Below are 15,804 nucleotides of genomic sequence, written 5' to 3'. Positions count from 1 at the left end.
AATATTCCTGATATTCAGTCTTGGGTTTGGGGATGAATCCTGTCCATTCTCAGAAAATCATATTCTCCGATATGGCTTTACACTTTCCAGTGGGGAAATACAATGTCTCTAGTCCATATGTGTAAGTTTTTATCTTCATAGCCATATTTTCTACGTATTTATTTACTAAGAAAATTATAGTGAATTATCTATTACTTCAATCTTTTATTTAATAAGCTATTTCTAATAATTTAAAAATATGTATGGACTCAATTTTAGACATTTAGAATGAGTAGGCATTGGGCTCAGTATGGGGACTGCAAAGATGAATATAGTAATATCCTTGTTCTCAAGTTTCTGCCAGTCCAGTGACAGCTTTCCAGTGATTTTTTAAACATAAGGGGGTGGAAAACATGTCTTGAAATTCTTACTGTGTACCAATAAAAAAAAATGCCTGACATAGATGCCTGCTTGATGATAATTTGCCCATTATGTAAATTGTTACCTATTTTCAATCTATGGAAAGACAATGGAAAAAATGAACTTAATTTCAACAACATTGTAGGCTCCTTGAATCTGACTTCAAGCTCTCTTAGTCACCAGTGTATCTCTGATGCCTTAGCTGATAAATGTGAGATGAACGGATCTGTGAGATAATTATTCCATTTCCTATGCAAATAGAGATACAAGATACAGTTCCTCTCCTACTACTGCATTCATTGCCCCATTTATAAAGTAGGGCAAAATTTATCTCCAAGTTACGGAGTTATGAAAGTCCTTCTGTGTGTGTTATGACAAGGAGTCACCCATCAAGCCTGAAGAACTAGGTCCAGGGTGACCACATCCATCCAGGTGCATGAGTGTGTGGGCACAGACACCATTCAGAAGCTGCCTACACTGCTCTCCATACAAGAATGAATACAGAAATCCATGCATCACAACCCCCCTGGGATGAGCAGGAGCTCACAAAATTCCAGAAGCCATCTCTTTGCCCTAAAGGTCTGTCTTGGTGAGGTTCTAGGTACCTGTCTAGAGATGCCATAAAGGTCTGTCTAGAGATGATTGCCTCCTGGGTTGATCTAAGCTGTCCTCTTCTTCCCTCCTTACCACAAGATAAGGAAGAACAGGTGATCATGTCCACCACCTCTGGAGTTCCTTAGTGCCAACTTGTCACCATTCTTCCCACCATTAGGTAGAACAGATCATTTCCCTTGGATCCTAAGATCCTAAATTATCATCTTCTCATTCCATCCTTCTCTGTTAATAAGGACTTCGCATGTTGATCAAGACACCTGCCTTTTCTTCAATTCCATGGAAGCAGGCTTTATGGTTGCCTTGGCATGAACTCTAGGGCAGGTCCATGAGTGTACTTGAGTGGGAGAGGAAGGGTTAGGGCAGAGAAGGGGTGGCATTGAGGAAGTTCTCCATGGTGTTTGCAAGTTAAGCTTCTAATGTATCTTAAAATCGTTCTGTCCTGCAGTCATGATATCAAAGAACACTTTAATTTTAGGCAGCAAGAGGAAAAAATGAGGCCCTTTCCTCTACACTGGGAAAATAGAGAGTCTCGAAAAGCATTTCTTAATGGGACTCACTTAGAAATCCATACATGCAAATGCTCTCAGGCCACTTGGAGTCTGGAGGCAGGTCAATTACTCAAGCCCTTAAACGAACATACCTCTTACCTGATGATTTAATATGGGCAACAGGATTTACGTCTTGCCAGTCAAGAGGATGAACCAGTGTGAGGCAGCTGCAGAGGCAGAAAAGCACATGCAATTTGGGTGGTGCCATCTCGGAAGGTGAGCAGTGGTTTCAGCTTAACCTTCTTTACAGCAGATATCAAAAGGAAAAAAAAAAAAACATGCAATGAAGAGGGCTTGAATAGGCTGACAAATCAGTGAGGCTGAGATAGTAGTAACATTTGGAAAAAAAGGAACATGCATTTTTTGGACTGGATTTCAGATTGGCCTTAGAATGGAAAAATCCTTAGTCCTGCTAGATTGCAGTGCCCAGAAATAATACTTTTAGACTATTATGTGAGGGTACTTCAAAAAGATCATGAAAAATTAGAGTCAGACAATAAGCTTATTTTGCTGCAAATATATTTTGACATCCATATCTAGTTTTTTCTCAGTACACATTTTCCCTGAATTTTAGAAGGCTCCCTCATATGCATGGATTTCCAGATGTTTTTATACCAATATAAATTTATCTTTTAATTCCATTTCCATCAATTTTTGGGAGCAGCTTCATATTTTTGGTCTATTCAAATAACTGGTTTGGTTATAAAGGCTAACATCAAAATATAAATTATAACCCCTATACATCGTCATCATCATCATCATCATCATCATTATATCCAAAGGTATGTCTAGCACATAATAAACAGTTAATACATTTTAGCTAATGTTGCTTTCCATCATAATTCCACGGTAATTATATCGCTGAGTGGTGACTGTTTCTGATGCTAAAGGTGCTATATTTTTGGTAATATTTATAATCCCACTATACAATAAACTTTTAAAAAGCAGAGGTCAGGTCTTAATTATTGCCATTCATGCCTAACAGAAAGCTTGGCAGGCAGCTGGTGTTGAACAAATGTTTGCTGAATCAACGAATGAAACAATATCAGATTCATGATAATCATCAACAGCATTACAATTAGGATGTAGGCTAATATCTCTAATATCTTATGAGCAAAAACTGCCTTGTATGTGTGTATCACTTTTGCCCTTTAAAATTCATCCTTCCAATTTTTGTGCAAAGGAAATGGCTCAAGCCACCACCATCTCTCACCTGAATTCTGCTCAGCTTCATAGCAGATAGCATCACAGTGGAATAGGATCATGTGTAGAAGAGATTATATGAAAGTCAGGGGCTAGGGAAGGGCCAGGATCACTATTACTCCCTCACATGTCCACAATGGTCAGGGCTGGACCAGGTCAAAGCTGAGAGCTGTGGGACCAGTCTTGTGCTATAGCAGATTAAACTGGCACTTGCTGGGAGGCATTCAGAATTAGAATGCCAGCTTGAGTCCTGGTTGCTCCACTTCCAATCTAGCTTTCCTGCTAATGCATTTGGGAAGGCAGCAGAAAACGGCCCAAGTACTTGGGCCCCTACCCACCATGAGGGAGACTAGGATGGAGTTCCTAGCTCCTGGCTTCAGCCTGGTCTACAGACTTGACTGTTGCAGCCATTTGGAGAATGATATTTCTTTCTATTTCTGTTTCTGTCTGTGTCCCTCCCTTTCTGCCTTTCTATTACATAACTAAATAAACATTGAGAAGAAGTAACTGGAAGCTGGAACGCAATCCAAGTCTCCCCTGTGAGTGGTGGGAACCCAATTACTGGAGTTGTCATCCTTGCCTCTCAGGGTTTGCATCAGCAGGAAAGAGTCAGGAGCTGGAGCTGGGCATCAGACCCAGAAACTCCGATATGGAGAGCAGGTGTCTCAACCTATATTTTAATCTGTAGGCCAAACAGTTCTCTCTATGCCCACTATTTTTATAACAATTCACTGGCTTGGGAATGAATCCACTCTGAGAAACCAGCATTATTCTCTTCCAAGGATAGAGCTCCTGTGACCTACTTTCCTCTAGGCCCACCCTCTACATTTCCACATTGGAGGCCGAGCTTTCAATACAGGCACCATAAGGAGGCACATTCAACTCAAACCACAGCCAAACCATAGCACTTACCTTGTATCAAGCATTTCTTACAGTTCCTGGTACAAAATACCCTATTTAACGATAGCCAAAAGAATCTGTGAGTAATGTTTAATTGTGCCCATTCAATTGCTGAGGAAATTGAGGTCAGGGAAGTTTAACTGACTTATCCAAATCACATAGCTAGCCAGCACTGGTAGTAAGGCTTGTACCACAATGTCTGAGTTTCTGTTTGTAACTGACACGAGACATTGTCTATTTCTGCTTGCTATAGAACTATAATCTCCTACAACCAACAGATACAACAATCATTAAAATGATGCTAAAGTAATTGGAAACTACTTTCTGGATCAAGACGATAGTTAAAGATTAGAATTTTTTCTCTAAAAAATGAGAGTGTCTCATTGTGTTGGTCCTATTTGGTGGTACTTTGTAAGTTCCTGGAAGAATAATATAAAAATAATTCACATTTTCCATAACCTTGTTGAAGACCCCTTGTATTATATTTGGGGCAGCATGCTGAGAACCTTGGAAACTAGAGGATTGTGTCTGCATCAAGAAATAGGTAGTGAGTTTTTTTTTTTTTTTTCCCAAAAAAATCAGTGGAAGAGGTTGAGCTGAAGCCAGGCTATCTGCTCACTAGCTTCCAGGACTATCGCTCTGTTATGCAATCACAGCTTGACTTTTCCTCAAATAACAGCATCCACAGAAAGTATCTACAGGACTATGAGCAGAGCCCTTCAGAAAACTCCACCCCTGATGTAAGTGTCACTCAGTCCATGTGGCTGGGGAGGAGGGAGGGGAAGGGAAGACAAAGTGGAACACGTAAGGATATTAACAGCAATTTGCTGGACCATTAGCCCAAAGGTTAGCTTGCTCACAGCCCTCTGGTATGCATCACAGCTTTCCTGTCAGTAACCCCAGGAAGAGATAGATGCCCACAACTAAGACTCCTCCTACCCTGGTCCTCTAAGCAGCACTGGGGTGCTCTGCCCTTCCCATGTTTTCTACTAAGTAGTGCCAGGGCCATCACGTCCAGCCCTCTTAGGGGAGCAGGGCAGAATGAAGGGCAGGAGCAATGGTATGGACTTCATGCATGCTACAGAAGCTCTTGGGAAGCCTTTGAACAGAAAGATTCCTGAGCCCCAGCCTGTCCCCCGTCTTCAGAAGGAAGACCCATGATTCTCCTTTGAGCTCTCTAGGAGCGTGATACAGCCAATTCCAGAAAGTAATGTTCAAAAATTGTTGGTACTTTTCTCACTGCCGTACCATACATGCTGTGTGATCTCATCTTCAAAGTAATAATCTTATTTATTTATTTGACAGGTAGAGTTACAAACAGTGAGAGAGAGAGACAGAGAGAAAGGTCTTCCTTTTCTGTTGTTTCACCCCCCAGTGGCCACTGCAGCCGGCGCTGCACCAATCCAAAGCTAGGAGCTAGGTGCTTCCTCCTGGTCTCCCATGCAGGTGCAGGGCCCAAGACCTTGGGCCATCCTCCACTGTCTTCCCGGGCCACAGCAGAGAGCTGGATTGGAAGAGGAGTAACCGTTACTAGAACCCGGAGTCCATATGGGATGCCAGTGCCGCAGGCAGAGGATTAATCAAGTGAGCCACAGCGTCGGCCCCAAAGTAATAATCTTATAAATAATTTAATGATGGGCTGACCCCTTCACTCATTTGTTCATTTGTTCCTTTACTTACTCTTAACATCGCCTATGTGTCATTCACTATATTTGGTATAAAAAGATTTTTAAATGGATGTGATTTTTGTCTGCAAAGTGCCCAGCAGTAAGAGAGACTTTCAAACAATTACACTGATAGCTGTGATAGAATATTTGCAAGATATAACAGGAATAATGAAAGATAAGCAAATTTAGCTAGCACTTCCACTTTTCATTTCAGGAAATGAAAATCAATCTGACACAGAAAGGCTACGCAACTCACTCAAGTTTGCGCAGCAAGCCTTGGAAGGACAGGATGAGGTGGAAGGCTGTCATCCCTTACCCCAGTGTACTTACTGATAGGAGAAACCACGTGAGCATCCTCTCTCCTCTCTCTTCCCCACCTTCCCAGTGCCACTGGGAAGTTCTCGCACTTCTCTGCTGCCTCTGTCTGGTGTGCTTGTCAGACTGCCCAAAATAATGCCAGACAATGTATTCTGAGCAGTGCAGTCAGGAAAGGAAGTCTCTTTAAGGCCTGGATCACCAACGGCACCTGCACAAGCAGAGGCTCTTCTCTCTGGGCACAGTCAGGCTGCTCTCGTGCTCTGGGGCATTCTCTACATGCTTCCATGTTGGGCACTGATTCCCCTAACTGCAAGGCTGTGTTCACAGAACTGCTCCATCCAGTAGCCTCTGAGTTCCTCCAGTCTCATTTGTGTTTTTATTACTACTACTCCACAAAGGGCATAGCATATGGAATATGCCAATAAATATTTCTTGAATGGAGATGATGGATCCTTTCTTTTTGGTTTGGGTCACCAAGTAGCCCAGAAACATGTGCCCAGGTGATCTCACACCAGGTTTTGACTTCAAGAAAGACCCTCGTGGATAGTGGTCAATTGTTGAGTCTTCAGCACTAAAATCTAACTGTTACAGTCTGAAACCAAGCCTGACACTCGTAGTATGACCTCCTGAAAACTCTGTAATCATTTTGTACCTTTTCTCTCACCTGTACAGTGCAGCTATGGATAATACTAGTGCCCGGGGCTAAATATATGTAAAAACAGTGTTGGGGCCAGCACTGTGGCTCACTTGGTTAATCCTCTGCCTGAGGCACCAGCATCCCTTATGGGTGCTGGTTCTAGTCCTGGTTGCTTCTCTTCCAGTCCAGTTCTCTGCTAAGGCCTGGGAGGGCAGTGGAGGATGGCCCAGGTGCTTGGGCCCCTGCACCTGCATGGGAGACCAGGAGGAGGCACCTGGCTCCTGGCTTCAGATCGGCATAGCTCCGGCTGTAGCGGCCATTTGGGAGGTAAACTAACAGAAGGAAGACCTTTCTCTCTGTCTCTCTCTCACTGTCTAACTCTGTCAAATAAAAAAGAAAATAGTGTTATTGCGCATAGCTAAATCCACATATCAGCATACTCATTTCGCATTCCCAGCACCATGCATTGGCCAGAGTTAAGTAATTCCTCAATGAAAGTTAAGACAATAAAAGCAACAGTGCAGTCAACCAGGACCCTGAGATAGGAACAAGAAGGTTTCTTCTTTGTGGATTGACATCATTTCTTGATCATCATCCTCTCTGTCCATAGGTGGTGCTGCTGAATAGATTTCAAGCACTGTAATTAGCATTTCTCCTATACTTCCCAGGGGAATTCTGGGTCCCCCATCTTTCCTGTACTCCTCAGGTAATTAGTGTCTTGGTAATGCCTGGGGCACATCTGCAGGTCTAACGTGGCTTGCTGCTCAAAACTTATGAATGTTCTACACTCAGCTCCTGATCTCACTTTTGAAGGTGACAAATCCCTCATCTAAGCAAGCTACTAAGAAACACTGGCATGTTGATGATTTTACAGTGATCTGAATGTTTGTGTCCTCCTAAAAATTTACACATTGAAAGTCTACCCACAAGCGATGGTATTAGGAGGCCAGGACCTTCGGAAGATGATTTAGGTCACAAAGGTAGGTCCCTCATGTATGGGGTGAAAGACCTCACCACTTCCACCGTGTGAGGAAGGCACCATCTATTAGCCAGAAAGCAGCCCTTCTGCTGCCTTGATCTATAACTTTCCAACCTCCAGAACTCTGAGAAATAGATTTATGTTGTTCATAAGCCATGTGCAAGGTATTCATTTAGAGCAGCCTAAAGAGACTTCTTCATTAGCTTCCTTCTAGTTTTAGGATATGTGATGCCAGAGTGAGCACCTTCTTCATTAACTTCCAAATAACAGCCCTTTCTTTTAACCGAGATCTCCTGTTGGCGTGATATCAAAGCCCCCAGGCGTTTCCTCTAAAGGAAAGAATCTTGCACCATACAGGAGGCATGTTTTGGAGATGGCAAGAGTTTCAACGTCCTCTAAATCAGATTCCATCAGCAGTCATCCAGCACCTTCTGACTGCCAAGCTTCAGGCAGGAGTGAGCAAGGCTGCCCTCATTTACCCAGCATTGCAGTTAGGAGACAGTCGATAAACTGGGGGACTACAGTTATTCAGAGTATGGTTGTGTGTTTTGGAGAAATAGATAATGAAGAACACTGAAGGGAAAAAACACTTCAGCAAAAAATAGTTTCATCTCCTCTCTTATTACACTTAAAACAGGAACAGGATATTTGTTGTTCTACCTAATATGTGCTCCTAATTTGGGGCAACATAAACCATTCCTTTCTTAGGTTTCCAAGTGAAACAGGCAGTTCTGGCCAAGAAGTCCTTTGGGAATTGAACCACTAACTCCTTTTGAAACTAATCTAATGATGTGTGACAAAGAGCTAAGAATAGTCAGAATAAATTTTTGATACTGCTTTTTTAAAATTAGTTGTAGATTTTTTTTTTTTAAAGAAAACCCATATAAGTACTCCCTGCACCTAAGGGCTTGATGAAGCCTGCCTCTGGAGGTACCAGCAAATGTTGATCAACGTATCACAGGGATCTGCAGTGAAACCTGGATTTGGCTTTCTAGTGTCTCAACTTGTTTATTTTGGTTTTGTCGTGCATTAACTTTAGGCAGGAACTTGTTAAGAGAAGCAAGAAGCATTTTGTCTTTAATGGAGAGTTTACAATCCACAATCTGATTACTGGTTAATAAATCCAAAGATGTGATATGAGATGTAAATAGCTTTTATTGAGTATCTACTGTGCCAGCACTGTCAAGCTCCATACTTTCTATAGTCTCCAGTCCTAAAAACAAAGAGCAGTCAGGCAATATCTTTACCTTCATCTGATTGAGCATTGTGACTTATGAAATAGCTGAACTTCAAGCATAGCTTTTTCATAGCATGAATTTTCATGACCTTTATGATAACCCCTCTTATGAACAGACTTCAACAATTTCTTCACCAAAAAAATTTATCTTTTAATTATACCACAAGCTCTTTGATGTACCTTCATAGGTGATTTTTGTTTTCTTTTTTAAACATGTACTTGGCACATACTTGACATCTTCCCCTACTTGCCACGTTTTAACAAAAGTATCTCCAGACACTGTCAGATGCTTCCTGAATATTAAACTGCCCTTAGCTGAGAATCACTGGGGTACATAAAGAGTAAGCAGGCACAAGTGGAATATAAACCTGACCTGAAAGACAGGACAAAGCCAAACACTCAGAAAGGAACAGGGTTGCAAATCATCTTTGAGAGAGAAACTTGTAACTTTAACCATGAACCTCTCTTGCTAAGCATGTAGGTTTATCTAACATTGCACAGGACTTTTTTTTTTTGTTTGTTTGCATTGTGTGAATTTCTGTCTTATGATGCTGACTTTTTTATACAACAGCCTATGCATCAAACCAGTTGTGGATCCATTCATTCTTTTTTTTTTTAAGATTTATTGTTTATTTGAAAGTCAGAGTTATACAGAGAGAGGAGAGGCAGAGAGAGAGAGAGAGAGAGAGAGAGAGGGGTCTTCCATCCAATGGTTCACTCCCCAATTGGCTGCAATGGCCGGAAATGCACCGATCTGAAGCCAGGAACCAGGAGCTTCCTCCAGGTCTCCCACACAGGTGCAGGAGCCCAAGGACTTAGGCCATCTTCTACTGCTTTCCCAGGCCATAGCAGAGAGCTGGACAGGAAGTGGAGCATCTGGGTCTCAAACCAGCATCCATATGGGATGCTGGTGATTCAGGCCAGGGCATTAACTTGCTGTGCCACAGTGCCGGCCCCCATTCATTCTTTTGAACATCTACTAGGTACCATCCATGTGTCAAGCCCAGGGTGCCGAATACATGGTTGGCTTCTACCATAAGCACACAAACCTTATATAGGGAGACAGTGCAGCAAGCACTATACAACTATGGGAAATTTTCAGCCTTCACGAATTTAGTTAGAATATTGAATAAAGGGGCAATTTGAGACATATTTTGATAGAAATGGGATTAGTGCGGGCACAAGGGAGATTGGTCAATGCTGGGAGTGAGTGGAAATGTCAGAAGTCATGGAAAGCCCTCCTACAAGAGATCACACTGTATCTGACCCTCAAAAGAGGACTCCTCTCCAGGGTTTATGAAGTTTATGAGAAGGCAAGCGTCGTACACGGAGGAAAACGAGGGAGAGCAATGTTGTGATGCAGGTGGGGAATTGGTAAATTGGGTGTTAGAAGTTAGCAGAGGAATGTTGGGAGGAAGGAAGTTGGGGGCAATGGCAAGGGCAACAAAGGTGCACCCTGTACACAGTACCTCTGAGTTTGGACTTCTGTCTTACAGGTAATGGTATTTACAACTGCCCCCATGCAGTGAGGGCCTTCCACCCAGCAGATGTACAGAGTGATTCCTGCACTATGGTATGGTATCTGTGCACATCCTTAGCCAAAAGACATGTGTGTCACTTTCATATATTGAGAGTTATGGTGATTCTAAAGTGGAAGGGAGCTATTGGCCCCTGAACTCATGCAGACACTTAAAGCCCATGGCCATGAATTAGTGGTACTAAGATGCTGAAAACTTAATTCAGTTCTGCTGTTTGGGAGTTTTCCCTAGTGGGAGGTCCTTAGATCATCAGGGCCTGCCCCAGAAGTCAATTCTTGTGAGAAGGTGTCATATAGCTGGAGGGGGGCCCAGTTACTCTCTCTGCTTCCTGGCTTGCCATGTGATCTTTCCCACTCAACCATTGCCATCCACTGCCCTCACCAACTGCCAAACAACTGGAGCTGGCCAATCTTGGACTACGAATCTTTAGAACTATGGGCCAAAATAAACCTCCTTCCTTCATAAGTAATTCATCTCAGGTATCTCGTTATAGGAAACAAAACAAACCCAGACAAATACAGGGGCTCTGGATCCTCAGCTGTGTGCCTGGGCTCCAACTCAGCCATATTTGTGCTCTTCTGGTTTCCTGAAGCCGCATTCTTTCCTCCTTAGCTCACTTCCCTCCATCAGGTTAAAGTCTTCCCTATTTAAATGGGTGCACTCACCTTCAACCTTCCCTTCTGTTTCTTAAAGCGAAGATCTGAAAATGTTCTTTGAGGAAAACAGACAACATCTGGACTACTATATTCTAGAAGCCCTTCTCTTAGCCTCCAATTCAGCTCTGGCATGAAGTCAACTGTCTCCTCCCTACACCCAGCCCTCCTTCCCATGTGCTGAGATCATGATGGCAATACCAGCTGCTCCCATGCCTCCTCAGAACTATAAGAGAACTATAACCCTGTGCTTGCTCCACTCTAATACTTTGGATTTAATGCAAATGTTGATTCTAAACATTTAAAATATTTTCTTTCCACTTTCTTTCCCTAAATCCAATACCCTGCACCTTTTTATATTTCTCACAGTTCTACATACCAGGTGGGCCCTTAACAATACATTCCTCTAGTTTCTGGAATATTTCTCTGTCTTCATTTCTTATTAAGCTATGATTGTTTTATGTGATTTTACTTGAAGCAATTATCAATTCTCTTGGGAAGTATACATTTTAAGTAAATATGACCAAACATTTCCCATGTTAGTAAAAGGAGAAAGCACTTCTTGCTTTTCTAAACAAAGCACTACTGTAAGCAGCCACGAGTCTTTGGCATCCTTGGACACCAGCTGCTTTTATATTTCAATGGTCATTAAGACCTTGAGAGAAAGACTGGAGAGGATTCTGAATCTGAATACAGAGGGACAACTCATTGAAACTCTTTTAACTCTTAGATTTCTCTTCCATTGGCAAGTGCCTTTTTCTCAATTGTGGGATCTGAGTCAGCTAGAAATGTACTCATTTACATTTGAGAAATAGGACCATGAAAATTCTAAAGGTGATTTTGGACATTCTCTTAGAACTAAAAAATCTAGGGGACCACACTAAAACCCACAATATAGAAGACTTCATAAGCTTCATGTATGAAAATCCATTACTGCAACCATCACCATTGGCCAACCCAAAAAGGTAAATTTTCTTTGAGAAAAGTTGATTTAAAATTATTCTGATAATTAAAAATTATCAGAAAATTATTATCAGGTAGAACTATCCCTCTTGAAAGAAAAGACAAATTCAACCAGTAGGCAAATCTGGAATTTGTCAAAAGCAAATAAATTATCCCAGTAAAATTTAGTCTTGGCAAGAATTTAGGGCATGTGTGTCTTAATTCTTCTGTTTTTGGTGGAGTCAGAATAGAAAATGCTCTTTCACAAGCAACAGTGCTCCCCTTGCCAATTTCTTTATGGTTAATTTTTGGAATGGAACATATAGCATGCAGAATGCTTCTCCCTCACCTTCCCTCCCCAAAAATAAAGCTCACATTCCAGCCCACAGCATTGTTTATCAGCTAGGTCACAAGGCAAGGCAGACTCATTGCAGATGGGATTAATGTTGTTAATCAGCTGGCCTTAAAACATGGAGATTTTCAGGAATTATCTGGTGGGCACAGTGCCATCCCAAGCGTCCTTAAAAGGAGAAAAGAGAAAGGCAGAAGAGGAGATCTGAATGATGTGAGGTAAGACCACAACCCACCAGGACTGGCTTTGAAGATGCAGGAGGTATCTGTGAGCCAGGACTGTGGTAGCCTCTAGAATCTGGAAAGAATCTGAGTCTAGCCCCAGAGCCTCCAGAAGGAAACATAGCCTTGCCAACACCTTGACTTTAATCTAGCAAGGCCAGGTCAACTTCAGATGTAGGCAGCTGGAAGATAACAAGTTCTGTCACATTAAGTTTGTGGTAAATTGTTACAGCAGCAAAGAAGACTAATAAGCAGCATGGAAAGTTACAAAATAAAACCAAAAGCAAATAATAGGCCAGTTTAGTTTCAACTAAAAATAAAATGAAATGGTTTAAATTATCACAAAATTGACCCATCACCAGACTGAATGACTGAGGGAGATTAAAGTCTTCTGCTTTGGTTATGTTGCAATAGGATACAGAAGGAACAAGGCAGCCACAATGTCACTCTACAGTAGTGATTTCAGCTGGGGCAGTTTTGCCTCCCCCTCCCCACTACAGACTTTTTGCAATGTCAAAAATGGGAAGGGGATGCTTCTGGCATCAAGAGGGTAGACACCAGAGATGCGGCTGCACATTCTAGAGTGCACAGCGTAGCCTCACATGCAGAAATATCCTAAAATGTCATCATGTCTCTGTTTGTTTAATAAATAAAGATTTATTTCACTCTGAAACAGGTTATAGGGAGGCAGATACCTGGACAATCAAACAATGAATGTTTTAACAATTAGGTCATTTGTGATGTCCACTTTACAACACAGAGAGTTCTCTATCATGAGAAGAATCAAACACTGCTAAGATCCTATGTCAGGGATACTGGAAAAGGGGTAGGGATATGGGTGTGGCTGGACTCTGAGGTTCAATCTGTACCTAAGATATTTGACTCTTGGGGCTGGTGCTGTGGCTCACTTGGTTAATCCTCCACCTGTGGCACCAGCATCCCATATGGGCACCGGGTTCTAGTCCCGGTTGCTCTTCTTCCAGTCCAGCTCTCTGCTGTGGCCCGGGAGTGCAGTGGAGGATGACCCAAGTGCTTGGGCCCTGCACCCGCATGGGAGACCAGGAGGAGGCACCTGGCTCCTGGCTTTGGATCGGCATAGTTCTGGCCGTAGTGGCCATTTGGGGGGTGAACCAACGGAAGGAAAATCTTTCTCTCTCTCTCTCTCTCTCTCTCTCTCTCACTGTTTGTAACTCTACCTGTCAAATAAATAAAAATAATAATAATCAATAGATATTTGACTCTTGGGATGTGTTTGTTGCTCAGTAGGTTAAGCCATTGTTTAGGATGCCCATATCCCATATTCAAGTGGTTTGAGACCTGGCTACTCTGCTTCTGTTCCAGCTTCCTGTTAATAAACCAGAGAAGTAGCTTACGATGGCCCAAGTTCTTGGTTCCATGCCATCCATGTGGGAGACCCGGAAGAAGTTCCTGGCTCCTGGCTTTTGCATGGCCCATCCCTGGCTGTTGTGAATATTTAGTTTACATAGCTGAAAGGTCATGAAAAGTAGAAGTTGGGGCCTACACTGTGGCATAGTAGGTTAATCTTCCACCTGCAGTGCCGGCATTCCATATGGGTGCTGGTTCTAGTCCCAGATGCTCCTCTTCTGATCCAGCTCCCTGCTATGGCCTGGGATAGCAGTAGAAGATGGCCCAAGTCCTTGGGCCCCTGTACCCATGTGGAGACTCGGAAGAAGCTCCTGGCTTTTAGCTTCAGATTGGCTCAGCTCTAGCCGTTGTGGCCATTTTGGGAGTGAACCAGCAGATGGAAGACCTTTCTCTCTGTCTCTCCTCTCACTGTCTGTAACTCTACCTATCAAAAAAATTAATAAATAAAATATTAAGAAAAAAAAGTAAAAGCTATCTAAGATCACTGGACAGCTCTCTGCAGTACTGGAGGGTCCTGATCTGATTTTCTGATTCAATTCTCCAATGAACCTGTCCAATAGGCCAGTGTGGCACTGGTACCTCAGTTTTAGTACTCCCAAGTCTTCCAGTGAGCTTAAGGCTTCTGAAGAACAGTTTTTCTAAAACATAATTGTGACTTCTCCTTAAAAGATCAGAAATCCTTGCATTGTAAAAAACTAAAGCCATGGGTTCAGTGCTACGGTGTAGAAGGCAGTAGAAGGCTATGGTGCAGAAGGTGCAGTGCGGGGGCACCAGTTCAAGTCCCAGCCGCTCCACTTCCAATCCAGCTCCCTGCTAACGCATCTGGGAAAGCAGAAGATGTCCCAAGACTTCGGGCCCCTGCACCCACATGGGAGTCCAGGAAGAAGCTCCCAGTTCCTGGCTTCAGCCTGGCACAGCCCCAGCGATTGTGGCCATTAGGGGAGTGAACCAGCAGATGGAAGACTGGAAGATTAATCTCTCTCTCTCCTTCTCTGCATCTCTGCCTTTCAAATATAAATAAATAAATTTTTTAAAAATGAAAAACTAAAGCCACAATAAATCCTGTTAAATAAGTTTTGTATGGGGCAATGGATCTGGACTCTATATCTGCCCTGAGTCCAACAGACGAAATAATTTTGAATTTAATCACAGTGAGCTTCAGTTGGTTGTGGAAGGCATGGTAGTTAATTTACTAGTTAAGCTATAACCAAGTTGACTGGCTGATTAATGATGATATCGCCAGTGAAGTTGTTTTCTATTCCTCACCTCCATTTTTCTACAAATACTATCTAATCACATTGTTGGATGGAGTTCCAAGAAGCTGCTTTGGTTCTGGGAGCTGCTCAGTTTGCAAATCACTTTTGGTTTTGTTCCTCTTTGTGTTGCCTTTCTTTGCTCAAAATAAACTACAGCTGACACAACTGGAATAAGAAATTTTCCCTTTTAACAATGCACACAAACACAGAGAAAACACAGCAGAGGCATAAGAAACATACAGGTATCCATAGGTGTGCACACACACACCCTATATGTAATATTACTTGCAAATATAAGGTCACTGGGTCTTTTAAATGTTTTATGCATAAATGGCTACATGATGGTTAGGTTAATGTCATGAGTGTACTTCTGGAGAAAAACTTTTTGTGGTAAAATAATAGAGTGGTTTAGAAATCTCACTGTAACTTCTGCTGCCAAGGTTTGAATCCTGCATCTGCCACCAACTTCACTGGTGACCATGGTGAACTTCTTACCCACTTTCTGCTTCTCCCTCCTTACCTGGCAAAGGGAACAATGATTGCAGGGTAGTTTCAGGGATGTAGGCCTTACATGAATGTCATTATTATTACTCAGAGTCTACCAACGTCTGCCCAGTCTGTCAGGTGGGGGAAATCCATGATGCTTGGGGTGTGGAAGAGGCTGGGGATACAGGAAACTGGGAATGAACAAACAATAGGTACAGATCCTCTTCAACTAAAGGGACTCAACTCTAGATGGGAACTCCAGTCTCTAAATGGGGGTTGCCAAACTAAACTCACACATATGCCCCAATACAAAGGAAGATACTGACGGGATCTGAAAAACTGAAATGAGGCCTATAGAGGGAAGGCAGTTCTGGGAAGCTCTAATAGCACCTAAAACACCAAATGCACCATGCACATCACACAGGCAGGATTAGAAATAAAGTCTGTTCTCTCACCCTTTACTAACT

At 42.5% G+C, this 15,804-nt stretch overlaps 1 protein-coding gene across 11 annotated transcripts in view; it reads right to left on the bottom strand.

Moving 5' to 3' along the window:
* PLA2G7 (phospholipase A2 group VII) overlaps window positions 1–15,804 on the bottom strand; it is a 44,991-nt gene that overhangs the window by 18,264 nt on the left and 10,923 nt on the right. For 7 of the 11 annotated variants that reach the window (XM_017345163.4, XM_017345164.4, XM_070074024.2 and 4 more), the window contains one exon: window positions 1,662–1,804. The exons of 2 other annotated variants lie outside the window; for them this stretch is intronic. In XM_017345163.4, coding sequence (XP_017200652.1) covers window positions 1,662–1,770 — 109 coding nt within the window. In that variant the 5' untranslated portion in view covers window positions 1,771–1,804. The remainder of the gene's footprint in view (window positions 1–1,661; window positions 1,805–15,804) is intronic. 2 more of the 11 variants (XM_017345165.4, XM_051855660.3) reach the window with 1 other exon arrangement.

This window comes from Oryctolagus cuniculus, chromosome 5 (genome assembly GCF_051225735.1).
Source record: "Oryctolagus cuniculus isolate XC-2025 breed Fujian yellow rabbit chromosome 5, ASM5122573v1, whole genome shotgun sequence".
Classification (NCBI taxonomy): Eukaryota; Metazoa; Chordata; class Mammalia; order Lagomorpha; family Leporidae; genus Oryctolagus; species Oryctolagus cuniculus.
The sequence above is the reverse complement of the archived record's forward strand: the minus strand, read 5'-3'. Positions and strand labels throughout refer to the sequence as shown.